Here is an 18,162-nt window from a genome sequence, read left to right on the forward strand (position 1 = left end):
CATTGGTGACCGGCCGGCCGAGGAGCGATGGCTGGCCACTGTAGTCCGATCCAGTAGCTCAAATTGCTTAAGCAGTTAATGTGATTGATGCTTGACAGTTTGGGACTGTTTTAGCAGCAAAATGGGGACCAACACAATATAAGGCAGGTGGCCATAATGTTATGCCTGATCAGTGGATATCTCAATAACTGACTCTAACATCACAATCAAAGAGATATTCCATGTTGCTGAAGCCAGTTTTCTCTGCCAAAGTCTAATTTGTTCAAGACCCGCTATTCATCTTGCTGTGGATTCATAAACAAGAATGCTTCCGGGTGGTCTGGTCACCAGACGGTACTTGCAGAGACCATTCTCAGACCTGGCTGCAGGAGGGGATATTGGTAACCCTAATCTGCACAGAGTATATATATATATATATATATATATATATATATATATTTTTTTTTTTTTTTTTTTTACGCCATTCATGGGGGTTTAAGGATTGTTCTTTAGCTAACATTGACATGAACTTCACTAATGCCATGTCAAATGTAACAACAATCTAATATATATCTAATAGTGAATAGAGTGTATAGCAATTAGTACTGTTTCAAACTCTGGAAGCCTGCAGTGAAATTAGTGTTGTGGTGCATTTTGGACCTGAAAAATGACCAGAGAAATGTGTGAAGAGTTTTTAAAAAGTGATTTTTTTTAAAAATTTATAACGTTGTCTTGTTAAACGTGAATTCAGGTTTGTGTTTTATTTGTAGGGTAAAAGACACTTTAGAGCACATTTGTCAACAGTTTTCCATTGTGCTAATGTTAATGCTGGGCTTTTGGATACTTTAGAACAGCAACTGTAAAGGTTAAGAAGCATCTTGATGACAGCACTCAAACAACTGAGTGTTTGCATCTGACACTGATGGTGTTCTTGTGTGTGTGTGTGTGTGTGTGTGTGTGTGTGTGTGTGTGTGTGTGTGTGTGTGTGTTTCTCAGTGATAGGCATGGACTGTGCATTGAAAGTGTTTTTAGCAAACCACTTGTGAGCTGGTTTGCAACAAGTCTATCACAAATTCCACAAATATATTTCTGAACTGACTGTTCTGAAGTGTCGATCATGCATGTTTTAGAGCTCTAGTTCTCTCATCCCTCTGTTTTCTTTTCTCCATCTCAAAGCCTATCAAAGACGGCAGTCCCATGCACCGCTCGGCTTCATCACTGGCTTCTCAGAAAGGTGGGACAGAGTTGAATTTAAGAGAATATGCATTGAGCGTCCGCCAGCAGCACAGAATCAGGAGAAAGAGAGAGACAGAGTGCACCAACATCATCATCATCATCGATGTCACCGCCGCAGAGACAAGAAAAATAAATCCCTGGACCGAGCTATTAGTGAGGAACAGCCTGGCTTTGTGGGTAAGGAAAAGCACACAATCTGTAAGACATTATTTGGCCAGACACAATTAGAAAAAAAGCATAGTGAAAAGAATCGTTTTGTGCTGGTATGTCATGGTTGTGTATCATGTTTGAGTCATATACAAACACAGCATTATTTCTGCCCACAGCAATATGTACATGTACAGTGTAGTGATCTAGAAAATAAATGTTTTAGGACAGTAATTTAATATGAGTTATGTATCCCAGCTGTATCTTGTTGGAACATGACAGGAATGTTGTTTTAAATGGTACCCCGGGAAAGGAAATTTTCGATGAAACCTAGGCTCCAGATTACCCTGGATGCACACTGGAAATAAACTCTGAGGGAGAAATGACTTGTCACCCATGCACTCTGTGCATTCTGGCTTTGCTCCTGAAAGTTTTTACAATAAAGTTAGCATAAGATGAGATAAGGTATAATAAGATACGATTCGATGCGATACTGAAGAGAAATTCTGAAGGAATTTATTTTGCCAGAAATCAAAGTACAAGAATTTTTTTTTATATATAAATAAAATATCATTCAAAAATAAATCTAATATTTTATATACGCATACAAATGTATTCAGAAATACTAAAGGTGCTAAGAACTAGAACATATTGCGCATAATATGGTATTAAGGGTCTTTGCCAGTGGTGGACAGTATTTAAGTAAATGTAATTCGTTACTGTACTTTAGTAGATTTTCTGTGTATGTGTACTTTAATGAAGTATTTCCATTCGGAGAGACTTTTACTTTTACTTCAATAAATTTGATTACAAAGTCAAATATCTTTCTCATTAATGAGATCATGTCTATGAATTTCGAACGTTTTTTAGATACGACGACAGATATGAGCAACGAGCCGTGGGATCAAGAGCGTGAACGGGAGAGAGACCGAGGACGCTCTCATGAGAGGAAGCACAATTCAGCTTCGGTCACCGACAGAAAACAGCGTTACTACTCATGTGATCGTTATGGAAATAGAGAGTACTGTCACAGCCGATCACCTGGGCCAAGTAGATCGACTTCTCCTGGAGAGCCACATGATTCCAACAGATTCAAAACGGTACTTAACAGTCGAAATATCTGTATTGTAACTAAAAGGTTACATCCATCTAGAAAACCATAAGATTCTTTGGTTTGGTATGTCTGTATGACTTGGCTTGTCTACTTCTAATTTGTATTCTGTGCTGTTTTATTTCGCAGGGTGTTAACTTAGCTAAGGGCAGCACAGTGGTCTTCACCTCAGGCTCCAGTACACCATGCCGTGGAAGGAGGCAACTTCCTCAGACACCGCTCACCCCAAGGCCTGCGGTGGCTTTTAAGTCAACCAGCGCCTCCCCATTGCAAATGGCCACCCGGTCATCCGGAACGGTCCCCACCTATTTAAGCCGCGGGCAGTCCGAGCACGACGCCTTGCTCGGCATCACTTACCAACCATCTCCAGTGCCTGTCACTCGAATCGGATCTGACCCAAATCTTGGCCCCCTGCAGAGAGACTCCCACCTGTCCGAGGCCGAAGATTTCCATGACGCTTTGAGCACCTACAGCTCAGGACGCTTTCCGAGGACAGTCTCTGCCACCCATTCGTCCACTGGCGCGGTGTCGTCCATGCTTCAGCACAGCCGGAGCGGAGTGCCTAACGGGTACCATTTCACCCTAGGCGTTAGTACATCTCTTGGCTCCAGTGCCAGGATTTCCCCAAGTTATCAGGATACAGAGAAAGATGACTGGTGCTGACAAAATGGTGACGATATATATACATATATATAGTCAAAAATGTGTCTTTAAAATGTGCAGGATGAGTTTTATCATCTTTGCCTCACGATACATTGAGGAAGGTTGAGGAAGTTCAGATTTTTTTTTTATGAATGTGGCATGATGATATTCCCTCTTTTATGGTTCTCTCCAAACAGATTGTGAAAATATGAGTGCCATAATGACTTCGATAATCCAAGGTGAGCCCTGGCTGCCACTGAAAAGGAGAAATACTTCAGCTAGGTCCTCAGCAAACACTGCCCTCTGTCCTCTGGAATCATATTAATAGGGCTAAACTCGGCAGAGGCCAGAGGGTAGATACAGCCATGTTTGATTAGAAAGCACAATCTATAATGAAAGTGCAGGACTTCTGCTCATTTATATGGTATCATTAGGAACCTGGACCTCACTATAGTTCTTGAAAAGGTTATATGTCCTTTTTGTCTTTGTCTTAATTGTTTCCTGCTGCTGCTTTATGCTGTTTTCTTCCTCTTGCAAAGTGGCACAGATAAAATGCTCCCAGTAGCTAAAAGAAAAAAAACAGCGAACACGCGCCAAATTGTAATTAGTTTTGAAAGAGAATGCAGTAGAGTACGCATCTTTTCACAGAGTTCCTTTTTGTACCTTGTACATGAAGTGTGTCACTCGGTGTCTTGTAAAGTCTACTCTTTTTTTTTTTTTTTTACTTTATTACCCTCAAGTGGTAAAATACCAAGTGCCTAACCTTCAAGGTTAATTACTGTATGGGTATGATGTATTGTGTTGCATTACAACTTGAGAAAAAGGCAAATACTGGATACTGTACACTGTAGGTAAAATGTCACAGATTATTGTTCCTTAAAAATATGATAGCCTGTTATGATAGCAAGCCAGAGATGATGTTGTTGCACAAAAGAGAGCATATAAGTGAGATTATAATAGATGTTTGTGTGTGAAAGTATTTGAGACACAGGAGCAAGAAATCTGTAAACTGCAGGGGCGATAGCATCAACAACGTAGCTTCGAGAAGGTACTGTAACTATGAATGAAAGATAATTCTACGACCCAGAGATTTTTCGCTACATCCGGAACGAATGCATGTTAGGAGTTTCTGCACTTGGCGTTGGTGTTGTTGTAACATTCCAGTGTGTGATGTACGTTTTATTTTGCCAAAGAGTACATGGTAAGCTGTTGCCTTTCTAGTATTAGATGAAATAAATTACATGGAGTCAAGAGAGAATAAATGCGTTTTGGTAGGAATAATAAATTACATTCCTTATATTAGATATATTCATTAAAATCATGTACTTTTTGATCAAACTATCCAAAATCCAATTACTTTTGCTGAACCCTTTTTTAGTAAACAAGGGAGATATAGTTCTTTGTGTAATATTTAATGATTTTGATAGATTCTGAACACCTTATCATTGTATAACAAGACAAAATGATGTTTATTAGTAACATGCACTAACTTTAATAGGAACATCTGTTCACTTGCAGATTGATGCAGTTTTCCAATCAGCCAGTCATGCAGTGTGATGCATCAGCTTCAGTTAATGTTCACATCATATGTCAGCTTGGGGGGAGAACCTCTGAGTGAATTTGACTGTGGCTTTGCTGATCAAAAGCTGCTGTTTTCTATAGAGGAAACTTGTCTTTCTCTGTAGTTTAGGGGTAAATGACTTGACTTGTTCACGAAATAGTCTATGATAACTAATATAACCACAAAAAAAGCATTTCAGGATGAACAACATGGCAAACCATTAAGCTAAATAAGCAAAAGACCACATCAGGTCTCGGTCCTGTCAGCTGTTTGCAGCAATCTGAGGTTACAGTTGATACATGCAGAAAACTAGAAAGCTGTAAATTAGAACAACGTTGCTAAGGCTTTGCCAAAGTTCATCTGTCTGGATTTTTTTAGCCTGTGTCCACTCAGCCTCAAATCTTTGTTCTTGGTTAACAAGACTGGAACCTGATGTGATCAGAGCAGTTGTAGCCAATCAGCATCAAGATGTTGCCTGTTTTGCATAGTGTGGTGCTTTTCTGCTGGTCATTTGAGTTTGTGCATCCAGCAAGCTTGTATCAGTCTAACCATTCTACTCTGTGCATCTAAAAAAGATGTTTCCACCCACAGAATTGCTACCCTCTTTTACTCTGAATCTCAGGAGATTAGCTATTTTCTGAAATACTCACACCACCCACTGTACCAGGGCTCCCCAAACTACGGCCCACCCCCACATTTGGAACGGCCTTCTGATGCGTGAGACATATATATTTTAATTAAATTTTTTCAAAATATCATATCTGTATTTGATAATAAAGGTTGGCTTTAAAAGTACAATTTCCCTTAGTTATTAATGTAGTCTAATTATTTGTTAGATTCACCCATATGCATAAGTAAAGAAATGTTTTGATTTCTATAGCAAAAAAATATATATATATATATATATATATATATATATATATATATATATATATATATATATATATATATATATATAAACCTTTTTTGCCACACATACAATAATATATTAATTAATTGCATTAGAAGGCATATTAAATACATTTAAAATCATAATGAAATCTCCACTATAATACTGATAGTCACTCCGGACCATGTCATTTACTGTTACAACCCACCTGCCCCCCATTTAATAAAGGAAAATGTATTTGCTCTTTACAGAAAGAAGTTTGGGGACCCCCTGAACTAAACCATAGGTACTAAGATCACATTAAACAGAATGAACTGAAACTCTTCTGTATCTGCATTTTTTTATACATCACACTGCTGCCACATGGTTGGCTGATTGGCTGAATCATTGCAGAAATGAGCAGTGCTAAAGGGGTTTCCTGATAAAGTGGTGTCGATGATATTTCTCGAGCAAGCTTCCTGTGTCCTGTATGTAGAGGGATGAGATGGCTGTTGAGAAACAGTACAGCGAGGCTATGCAACAAGATGACGCTGGGACCAAAACAATTCTGTTCATTGAGATGAACGCTGTGCGTTACACACAGTTTATTGGAAATGCAGTGAGGCCAAGTAGTTGTTAAAAAATTGTATAAACAGGACAAATGCATGCCATTGCCCTGTCCTTTAAAAAAAAAAAAAACTAATTTTGATTTGTGGTGTTTGCCTCAGTACAGTTCAAGTGTTTTTTTTTTTTTCTTAAATAATTGGTGTTTGATTTAGAGTTTTATTCACAACTAATCAACTTCATATTGATCAATCTTTGACCCATGTTTTACCTTTTAATCTCCTTTTTTTGAAAGGGGAGATGCGATTTGTGCACCTAGTATATCTGTAACTATTCTAAAGCCATTCCTATGAAAAAGAAAATACAAATAATTATTATATTCTAACTTTCTGACAGGTGCCAAATTGAACACAGCACCATTTTCTCGTCCTCATGCTATACCTCGTTCAGTTGACCTGTGGACATTGTGTAATGTTTGCATGTTATGATGACATGTGCATGTACAAATATATGTTTGACATATTTTATGTTCGATTCATATGATGGTTCACTGCCTTTTTTTATACAAAAATTTTTGATTAAGAACATTTTTGTGGGAGTAAATTAGAGGAACTCATTGTAGACCTTTTGTGTAAAAGACGTGTTGAACAAAAGAGAAAATTATGTTCAGGCTACGGAAGCATGGAACTAAACTAAAGTTTTCAAGCAGATCAGGCACCACCAGTGTTCATCGTCTGTCTGCTTATTCACCGTTCATTTTCATTTTGTACCACTGAACTTAAAAGAGTATAAACGAATATACAAAAATACTTAAATTAATAAAAATTTTATTAAACGACTTCTTTTGGTTTCTTTCACTCATTCAAGTTAAGACTCAACAGGTAGAATCTGTCAATTTGTTTCATCTTTATGGATGAATATTTAGGTTCACTGTGTCCACTACAACCTGTTCTTACACAGCACAATCATGCCATGTCATATTTACCTTAAATACTTATTTTCTGAAATATTGCGTCTTTGTAAACATTTTCTAGTGTTCTACATGACCTGCATTTATTACATATTGAATATATTAATCTCTAATTAGAAGGATAGCGTACAGTAACCTCTCAGTGTTGTTTATTATTGTAATAAGATCAATTTTCTTTAATGAAATGTAATTTTATACAAAAATATGCAAACTTTTATTAAATAATAGCGCATAGTATTGCATTTAAATACTATCTTACTAAGATATAATAGTATACTTTTTTAATAGTATTACTTAGTATAATACTAAGATCAATCTATCTATCTATCTATCTATCTATCTATCTATCTATCTATCTATCTATCTATCTATCTATCTATCTATCTATCTAACGTCCTCTTCAGAAAACCGCCTTGGTGGGCGGGCCGTTTTTGCGGACACGCCGTTCATTGGTCGAAAACAACAGTGGGCGGGGCTTCTCTGTGAGTGCCGCCGACAGCTCTTGTGAAGGCGCGCGCTGGCAGCGCGAGGAAAGGTCGCGTGCCTGGGCAGCCGCGAAGTCTGTGAGGGTTCAAACGCTGACAGAAAAATTTAGCGTAATTTTTAAAATAAAATTAATTTAGTTAGTAAGAAATAAAAATCAAAAAAATCGACATTAAGGCAATTTTTTTTGTGTGTTTGCGTTTTATACAGAATAATTATAATACGCTTTAAAAATTAATTAAAAAACAGTCGCTTTGTCAGGGGATGGAGGTGTTAAATTAGCTGCAGTTGCAAATTTTTTTTAACATTATTACTACCTTTTTTCCGCATTGTTTAAAAAAAAATTTAATTATGCCACTGGAAGCCACATTATTGGCTTTTTTTCTTTTTTCTTTGGCTAAATGCGTCAATTGCAGTCCAACTGTCCTTCTGCCGACTGAGTGGCCGGAAGTGGAGCTGGGCTCAGGGATGCTGCCAGCAGGTAGGAACTCATTCATTAAATACACATACAAATGTAATGTAAGTAGCATTGCTTCATCTTTTCAGAGGAAACTAGGATTGAAAAAGTCGTCAGAAAGTGACCAGATGACGTCATGCATTTATTTGCATATTAAAATAGGCTACATCAACGTTTTTATTGCGTCATGGACCAGTTTCATTTAGTTTTTCATGGACCAGACGTAGGAGATTTAATTATAAATGTAATTATTACATAGAGTATGTAATTTAAAACTGTTTCATTTCATCGATGCATAGAAAAAAAAAGAAAAATGACAGGAAATTGACATTGGTCTTACTTTTTTCCCCCCTTTTTTTAAATAAAACACATTGCAAATTGCAAAAGTCAATAAAATGGTAATGAAATAATACTTTCGAACATTTTAATTCTTTCTATGTGACCCAAATGATCCTCTGTCTCTGTTGATTGGAGACTCCTGAATTTCATGATTACATGATGAAGACGGATTTCTGTAGAATAGAATTGGGTTATAATGTCATGGTCACATCACAAAACCGATTTGCATCCATGCGCAATACTAATAAAATATTTGCTACTAAAATTGCAGACTAAAACAGGTAAAGAATATCTTTGCATATTGAGATATACAACTAAAACCTACCGTATTTATTCTAAATTCAAACGAAATACCTGGAAATATCTGGAAATATAATTATAAAAACATACCTTCAAATAAATAAAATTATACATTAACCTGATTTCATATAAATGCTTTTTGTGTGGGTGATGCAGTTGGTCATGTGACCAGTTTGCACCTGGAATGCACCTTGATGCAATAAGGAAGTGCATACACACATGATGCAATAATTATTATTCTCCTAGATTTTATTTATTCTTCTTTAATTACTTAAATATTGAAGATGGCGGAGGTCCTGCTATACATGAAGAGAATGAGTTGCTGAATAATTCAACAGCTTAAAAAAAAGTTACTACTTACATAATTAAATGTGAGGGGGTTTTATAGTTGAAAGTGATGTCTGTTTTGGACATATTTGTGAAAAAAAAAAAATGGTTGCTTTTAGGTGCACTACAATGGCGTCTAATTTTTGCACTTTATCTGATCATAGCTTACCAAGTTAAACCACCATTAACCAAAAGCTCACTCATACAGCATTTACCTTCTTTCCCCCAAATGTACATGTTAATTGTAAAACATAGTGAGCAGATCAAACACGAACGGTGCATTAATATGAAAACAGGTAGACTTTATTCACGAAATCAGTTGACAACATCATAAATGATTGAATTACAATTAATGGATGGTTTTCCTTTTCAAGGTTTCTTCCTCATTCCATCTCAGGGAGTTTTTCCTTGCCATTTGCTTGCACATTTGGGAGACACTTTGAGACTAATTTATAAATGTCAAAATGTATATTTTGTAATTTGTTTGAATTTTTTTTTTTTTTACTTATTTCCATAAAGCTGATTTGGGACAATGTAGATTGTTTAAAAACGCTATACAATTCAATTGAAGTTTAGATGTTATAGTATACTAGACAAAAGAGAAAAAGATTGCTGGATTGATCCAGACACCTGGTTACCCTGAATGATTTCATCACATGCAGTTTAGAATAACATGAGTAGCATAACAACTCAGCCTGTTCTTAACCATTAGAAACATAATAGTCCCTGAGGAGTCACACATGATTTATGCGAGGCAGCCACAAATTCATGTAGAATTTTTTATCCTGTTTACAGTGCAGCTGTAAAACCAGTCGTGTCTAATGAGGGTCAAGCTGTGCTCCAGTTTTTCTATACGCTAAAAGCTGACGTAAAGCACATTCAACCCTTCATGCATCTGAGTCAATTCTTTACGAAGCTTTTGACACATCATGTATCACTGACACTGCAAGGGTTTTGCTTTGAAGCAATCTATCACATCGTATGAGTTATATCAGGTACCGTATATTGCACTGCAGATATGGTACATGTGTGCTTATGGCTGAAATTAATGTATGCCTATGGATTAATGGATAATACCAATTAACTTAAATGTATTCTTTAGGTTAAGTTTGGTTCAGCTACAATATTTTACTGCTGTTTCAGTCCTGATATACAGTAGGCATTTCGTACAGGCTACAAAAAATGCACCATCTGTGCTTTAAAATATCGTAATTGCAGTTTCATTTAATTTAAAACATTAAATATTGCTGTCACATCTCAGCAGCTTAGATCAGAGCCATCTAATCCTTTCTATAAAACACATGATAATCATATCTTTTGCAAATATTTTGGTTTGTTCATAAATAAGCACATACTAAAGAATAAAAGAAGCTTAAATAGTTTCATCTGTTTTATTCTGTTTGTAAAAATTGGGTCTTGATTAGATTTCTTCATCTTCATCTTCATCAGCCTTCAGTATTGAAAAGGTTGTTCAGAAGTTACCCCAAAATGTCTCAGAAGCCCTCTAGTGGCTGGCTGCTGTAGTGCGTTTTACCCCACTGGATGTTGATGTTTTGTAAATTCAGATTAAATTGAAAACATTGGAAAATATATACACAGAAAGATGCTTGCAAAAAAAATTAAAACAAACCTAAATAAAAAAAAAACAAAAAAAAAACATATACCAACTTCAAAGCATGGTAAAGAGAGTATAGTGATTGCAGCTTTACCACCTCAGGGCAGCTTGCAATTATTGAGGATGCAGCTACTATCAAGCGGTTTCAAGTAATCACACTATACCATGTCGTCATGTAAACAACTATCAGGCAGTGGCGTCACGCACCACGACATTCATCCAAACACAGGAGTAAATGAACAGAGTGGCTTGAACAAGGATAAATCCTGACCTCCTCCTTGTGAAGTGACGCAGACCATTCAAGCAAGTCCTCCCGAATTTCTGCATGAACTGAAAGATCTTTGTACAAAGGAATGGGCTTGGAGACCTTCGAAACACTGCTCACAACAAAGTGTTCGAAGGAGATTATTGCCATAAAAGGACATGTCCGGAGTCTTTAGATGCTAGAAATTTCTGCTTTGTTTCAGTAGAGATGTTGCATTGTTAAATATTATGTTGTTTGATTTTTAGAAAATGTAGGGACTGTATTTAATTGTAGGTATAATTTACCATATTTATGAATATAATGTAGTCTGTGGTCTATGGTTAGCTAGCCAATACTCATAAACCTGTGTATGTAAGATTAACACTTTGGATGCCTTTTATTGTGTTATAGGATACAATATTTTGTGAAATCATGTGAGACATGATGTTGGTCTGAGTTTATGAATGAAGTAGCCAATAGCAGTTAAAGCTACTCTCAAATGAACATTTGTGTTCTGTATCATAGGTTGATTTTTTGAATTGATCGCAAATCATTAAACAGACACGTCGGCTCGGCTTTAAAGCTTGTGCAAATGCTGTCCTTGTGCGATCACTCCTCAAAGTAGAATCTGACCCTGAGTGTTGCCGTACCGTATGATGAGATAAGCTTAACAAAAGCGTTAGTCTGAAATGTCAAAAGTGGCACGTGGCCAAATTGGCTCTGGATGGAAAAAGGAACCATTCCCTACTGGGAAGTCTGATATACTTGTTATAGCCTGCACTTCTTGTAAATGGCGTACAGATGGCTATAATGACACGTTGGGGTCGATTTAGTTTCTGTTAGTCTAAACAGTATTGCAGCAGCCATAGTAACATCCTGAAATCACCTGTAGTTATTTGTGTCTCTGTGTCTTTGGTGTTGGTCTCAGATGCATGGTTTTAGCTTCAGTCTCCTTAATGTCTGTTTCTGTTTGTATCTCACTCTTTAATTCAGTCTTGTTTACTTAAAGAGGGTAAAACAAGTGTACAGAAAATCACTGTAGGAGGATTAGGAGTAGCGCTCGCTGCTGGCACTGAGACAAGGGCAAACCTGTTATGGGATTTATATAAATAGCACTCTTTAACTATTTGGCACTGATTGCCCCAATGAGAATCCTTAAAACTATAATAATATAGTAATTCATCTTATTAAAAAAATGGAGCGAAGCAGCTGTGACTGGTATAATGACCCACCACTCCTGCATGTATTTCATGCCGGATGACATCATGTTTTTGCGAGGTTGTTAAACACACTCGGACTGTTCACAGTTCTCAATGAACATGTTTCTTTTGGCACACACTCGCAAATGTTGACCTGTGACCACCGCTTCTCCCCTAACGGTAGCCTGTCGTTGACATAATGACCAAGAATAACTAATCAGAAGTGCTCAAACAGCCCATTCATATTTGTTTTTGAAGGATTCGTGTGATTAAACTCAATGTGTGGAGCTGCATGTTGACCCTTAAAGTAATAGGTCTAGAGTCCCGTGTGCATTTCAGTCTGAAAAGCTAACGTTCAATAAAAGATCAAACGTGTCACATCAATTTCAGCACAAGTTTCAGCTACACTCAATTTCTGCTGCTGACCACATGAATGGAACTGTTTCCAAATACAAATGCATATCTATGTTTCGATCTTGGAAAAATATTTCGCATCAACTACATGTAGCATTTTAAAACATACCAGTGAAGAAAAGGTGAAAAGTTTTTTTTTTTTACATTTTTAGGTTCACAGACTGTTTTATTTTTTGTACAGTAATACTGGCACCTTACCCAGCATGATCTTTGCATGAAGCTAGCCAAGACATGATAGCTAAAAAAAAAAAAAAAAAAATACATATACTCTAGTTATATTAATGGTATATTGCCACTGGCGTCTGCTAAATTCCATAAGTGTAAATGTACAGTATATGTAAATATTGCAAGCAGAAAAAACCAACATATTTTGGTCAAATCCAAAAATTTAGTTAAACCCACTGATCAAATGAAATTATTTAAATCAAAACCCAATATCTGTGGTAATTCTTTGGTTTACAACAATGTTGTTTGCGTGACTCAAAATTTTGTTTACAACTGTTCAAGTCTAACATTCTAACTTCTTTTGTTCACCGCAGATCTGACAGTTCTTATTTCTTTTCTGTTTTTTTTTTTTCTTTCTTTCCCACTTTGTGCTCGGGTCATGCTTGTGAACCGTGCACTGAAATTCCTCACAACGGAGTCTTCTGTCAGGACATGTTACCAACCTTAAGCAGTTATTTAGTTTACCTAAGACCCTTATCTAGTTGTCATTTAGTTGTTATTTTGTTCTATCCACCCTTTCACCATTCCATTCTATTCAGCCACACAATTACTGCATAGTCAAAGCTGCAGAACACATTTTGTTCACTGATGTTACAAAATTCACATTTACATTTACATTTGCATTTAGCAGACGCCCTTATCCAATGAATAAATCTACACTGGTACACAAGATTACAAACTTAATATAAATATAACTCTTGAATTCTACAAAGCAAACCTAGAGAGTGCTAATTTAAGTATTTCAGGAAGAGGTCTTTAATCGTCGCTTGAAGATAGTCAGGGACTCCGCTGTACGGACATCTAGGGGAAGTTCATTCCACCACCTCGGTGCCAGAACAGAGAAGAGCCTTGAAGTATACTTACCTCTCATTCTGAGAGAAGGTGGAACCAGTCGAGCAGTGCTGGAGGATGGTTTAATGAAGGTTTAATATCTGTCTGAAACTATTCAACCTTCAAACTTTTACACATTGTGTAGTGTTCAAACCTGAAATTCTAATAAAAATAATTGGGATAATGCACTACGGCTCAGTATTGTGTCATATCATGTAACATATTGGCATTTTGGTTGATTTTCTTATTAATACTCTCCTATCAGTCTCCTCTAGGCAGAATTATTATTGTGCATTATTCTATACATTTTTTATAATGGATTTATTGGTGCTCTGTAGGATGTTTTCCAGAACGTTCGTCTCCATAATGCTTCATATTGCTGTTTGCGTTTTACAGACTCCTGGAAATAAACCTCCTGGAACAGGTGTATTTAAACTGAGCACACAAAACCCCACAACTGCACACAGATGGACTAATTATGTAACTTCTAATAGAAATGGCAGCTAGTTTTCACAGCGATAGGGGAGAACATTTATGTAATCGTATATTTGAAGCATTTGATTGCGTAAGGAGCCCCTACAAACACATAAATATCATCGGCTATTTTGTGTCAACTAATAACAGATAATCCCAACGAAATCAGTTTCTAGTTTGTGTTCGTCTGAATCCTCTATACGTCTCTTTTTAAGTTTTTTGTTGATGAAGATTTGTAACTGATCTAGATAAGTTGTCTGTGTCATGGCACGAGTCTGACATTAAAGCTGGCAAAAGAGCGATGATAGAACCTGTCTGGCTTCATGAACACAATCATCCTACCATCAGACCTCAATTACTGTCACGCTAGGTGAGATCGTGTCATTTAGAAGTCAGTATTGTAGCGTCTGCTGCATGTTCGTGCAAAATACCGTCCGCTTAAGTAAACATGGCTGCCGGCTTTCGCTCAAATTCGCTGACTTAGTCACCATCCCGCCGATTTATTTGTTCTAGTCAATGAATATTGTGGCTAATTAAATTATCCATTTACGCATGAGTTTATATGTAGGAATGTGTTATTTCAGTAATTAACACTGAGTGCAATAATAACATTCTTATAGAAAAAACCTTTTCTTTCACCCATGACGTAATGTCATTTGGAGAGCGAACTGAAACATGAGGCTTTTAAATGGTTTGTATGTTTTATTTCTAAATGGTTCATTCAGTCCATCATTGGTGTAAGGTCGGAAATAGTTTGGATGCGTGTCTTGCCCATGCAGATCGATCCGTCCATATGCATACATTTAATTGCTTAACCCAAAAGGTCAGCTTTTTACACCATACGAGCCACAAGTTGCAGTAAAAGTGCTTTTATATGGCTTAAAACATCTTCACAGATCATTTAGGACGTTGTCGTGTCCTCAGTTTGGCTTCTTGCATGAAAAGTCGAGACCCTAACAAGCACCGAGGGTGCAAAATGGAGTTCTGGTCTAAGATTTGAACTGGTTTTTAGTCATCTGAAACTTTCCTATGCAAACACTGAGTTTTGCTGCTCAGACAAGGCAGCTGGTATTCATCAGATTTCATTCCTCAAAGCTGAGCTAGACATCTGATTAGCATAACATTACAAGTTTTTTTTTCAGATGACAAGGGTTTGGCAAAGGCATGCTAACAGGTATTTTAAATAGGGTATAAAACATGACAGTTTTCATAACCTATAAACCTATAAACAGTATAAACAGTCTGTTCCTCACAAGCATTTTTTTTCTCTCGTGAAATTAATTAGATTGCTGTGTTGGGAAAAGATAAACCAGGAGTTCTTTCATTGACATCTTCTTGCTTTGAAAAAATTCTGCTTTGGCCTTCTGCTTTTTCAGCTTTGGTAGTTGTGTTCGGTTGCCTAGCGCCTTTCAGCACTCTTTTTCTTTTTCCAAATGCTTGCACATTTTATAACATGTACTGTAGCCCCAGAGGTCTGCTCAGTGCTAAAGCTGTTTTTCTCATCTGATGCTGAACATTCGTGTTACAAGCACAGATTTTATACTGTACATGACCATGTCACAACTCTCAGTGAAGTTAAACACAACCACCATGTAATACTGCTTTAGACAATAATGTAATAGTGTAATGTATATTTCCGGTGTGAGTACCGCAGGGAAATACAGTGGACTCCTCCTTTATTTTCTTCTTTCATTGGCAAAGCATTACGTTTAGCCATGTTTAGTGTCACTGGTAATAGAAGTAAAAAAAAAAGGTATACGTTCCTATATTGTAACCTGCAGCCGTATTGTCATCCTGCATGGCTAAAGTCTTTAAACACATATGCTGATTTTACTGTACCTGTATCCACACGTTTAAAGAAAAATACCTTTCAAAAAGTGTCATTTTTGATTATCCGAGATTAAAGCATGTAACGTTTTTCATCTGCTTATTTTCCATCAGGAAATAACCTGGGCAAATTGGTTTTATGAGCCTGGTGTTTGGCGTGCCAGATGGTGCATGTTCTCAGTCCTGGTTCTTCTCTCGTGTGTGCAAATGGAGAGAGGAAGTTCAGCTCTGTTTCTGCCCTAGAACCTAGTAAAACACACCTCTTACCCTCAGCTTCCTCTTACACACATCTGTTAAATCGCTAACTCGGTTTGACTTCTCAGAGACACGGAAATACTTTGTGATTTTTCCACCACTTGATTTTCCTCTAAGGGAATGTCCGGACACATCCATACAATCTTAGGAAATAATTGTTCTTTTTTTTGCAAGTTAAGATATAGACAGTCATAGATCATGTTGATCAGAATGCAACATAGAATGTAATTCTATTACATCAGAATTTAGAGAATTCTAGTTTAATGCCAACACCATGCATTTCACCTCTTCACTATTAGAACTCTATGTCTGTAACCCAGATATCTATAAAATCTGGAGTAAAACTGGCCATCAAAAGGAAAGTCCAATTATTATAAACACCAATGAGAGTTGAATTAATAGCACAGAATGAAACAAGTAAATTCCAGACAAAATATTAAGTAAAAAAATAGCTGTATTGTATAGTATGCAAGTTTTCATAATGCATTACAAAACCATTGGTATTAGTACACTGGCTAAATATACACGGGGATCAGTCACTGGCATCATTTAGGTTTAACCTTAAATACACAAGTGTGCGGGTTTGTAAATGCATTTCCTGTCTCCCCTGAACCCAATGCTTTGAATATACACAAGGGAGTTAATCAGCCTGGTCCCTTTACAGACTTGCCGACTTAATTTGAAAAGTTTTGTGAGTATTCACATTGAATTATATTCACATGGATTTAGTTAGGCTATGCAGATGCTTATGTCCTAGATGATTTGGTAAAATAGCATCTGATACATCACATCATTTGTTTATTTTTTATTATTTAGTACTACACGAGTCTCCCACAATGTGTATATTGGATATACGTTATTTTATCATGCTCTATATTGACTATTTTTAAATAACAATAATAAAAAATGTTTTGTTTTTTTTGGTTCATTTGCACTCACTTTTAAAATCTACACTTTAAAAGATCAGCTAAACAAGCACTCATGTGCAATATCAGACTTTCAATTGTCATTTTTTAAATCCATAAAGTGTGTAAAGATGTTAGTGACATAAATCTCTTAAAGGATTGATTTAACGTTGCATTTGAGAGGGTGACAATCCATACTGCTCACCTTCCCCTCTAGCAATAATACTGTGAGCCGGAGAGATTTTTGACAGTGCACTGATGTACAGATATTGTACAAAGACGCCTGATCTAAAATTACCGTGTGATTACCTCAATTCCGCCCTACAATAAACCATGGAGTATTTGACCCAGAGCAGTTTCCATCAATGCAACTTTTTTTTTGTGTGTGTTTTTCCAGTTAAATGTTGGTTCTTCAGTTCAGGCGTGTGCTGACTGGCTCTCCATCTTCACCTGGAGCTGCTTCTTATAGCAAAGCTCATGGGTGTTTAAAAGGTTTGCTAGAGAGTTAAAGGGCCAAATTGTTTGAGCAAGGACAAAAGGTGTAACATTATAGTATAAAGATTACAATTTATTTTCTTATCCAAGAGAAGGTGATAATATTTTATACTGTAGCACTTGAAAAAAAAATCTTTTTTACTTGTTGTTGTTGTTGTTTTTATAGCAGCACAGCTGACAGTAGTTGGCTCCAAGACTAATTAAAAGCAGATTTGTTCAGATGCAGCAAAACTAAAATAAGCACTGGTAGAGCCAAGTTTTTTGTAAACAGATGCTTATTTAACAATCATGCAGTGGTAAGTAATTTTCCAAAATATTGAACGTTTTAATGACTTATTTATAGCCTCTCTAATGTGATCACACACCTGGTCAACCAATAGAGATTTAACAATTGTAAATGTTATCATAAATGCATAAAAGTTGAGACACATTCTTTAATAAACGCAAGATTGTAAAAAGGGAATAAAATACACCATTTGGACGAAGGTTTGTGGAAAACTGACCATAAGATTTCTATCTGTGTTCTGAACAGCCTATTTCATTTGCCTCCACCTCCACCCTTCTGGGAAGATGTTCCACTAGATTTTGGAGTGTACTTGTGCTCATACAGTTACTGATGTATGGTGAGGAGGCCTGGGATGCAGCGTTCCAAATCATCCCAAAGGTGTTGAGTAGGATTGAGGTTGGAAATCTG

At 36.6% G+C, this 18,162-nt stretch overlaps 1 protein-coding gene across 1 annotated transcript in view; it reads left to right on the plus strand.

Annotated features, from left to right (window-relative positions):
* cacna1bb (calcium channel, voltage-dependent, N type, alpha 1B subunit, b) overlaps window positions 1–2,379 on the plus strand; it is a 125,330-nt gene extending 122,951 nt beyond the window's left edge. Inside the window, exons 50-51 of the mRNA XM_046867729.1 lie at window positions 1,156–1,392; window positions 2,233–2,379. Of these exons, the coding sequence (XP_046723685.1) occupies window positions 1,156–1,392; window positions 2,233–2,250 (255 nt within the window). The 3' untranslated portion in view covers window positions 2,251–2,379. The remainder of the gene's footprint in view (window positions 1–1,155; window positions 1,393–2,232) is intronic.
* Window positions 2,380–18,162: the final 15,783 nt, after the last annotated feature.

This window comes from Silurus meridionalis, chromosome 15 (assembly GCF_014805685.1).
Source record: "Silurus meridionalis isolate SWU-2019-XX chromosome 15, ASM1480568v1, whole genome shotgun sequence".
Taxonomy (NCBI): domain Eukaryota; kingdom Metazoa; phylum Chordata; class Actinopteri; order Siluriformes; family Siluridae; genus Silurus; species Silurus meridionalis.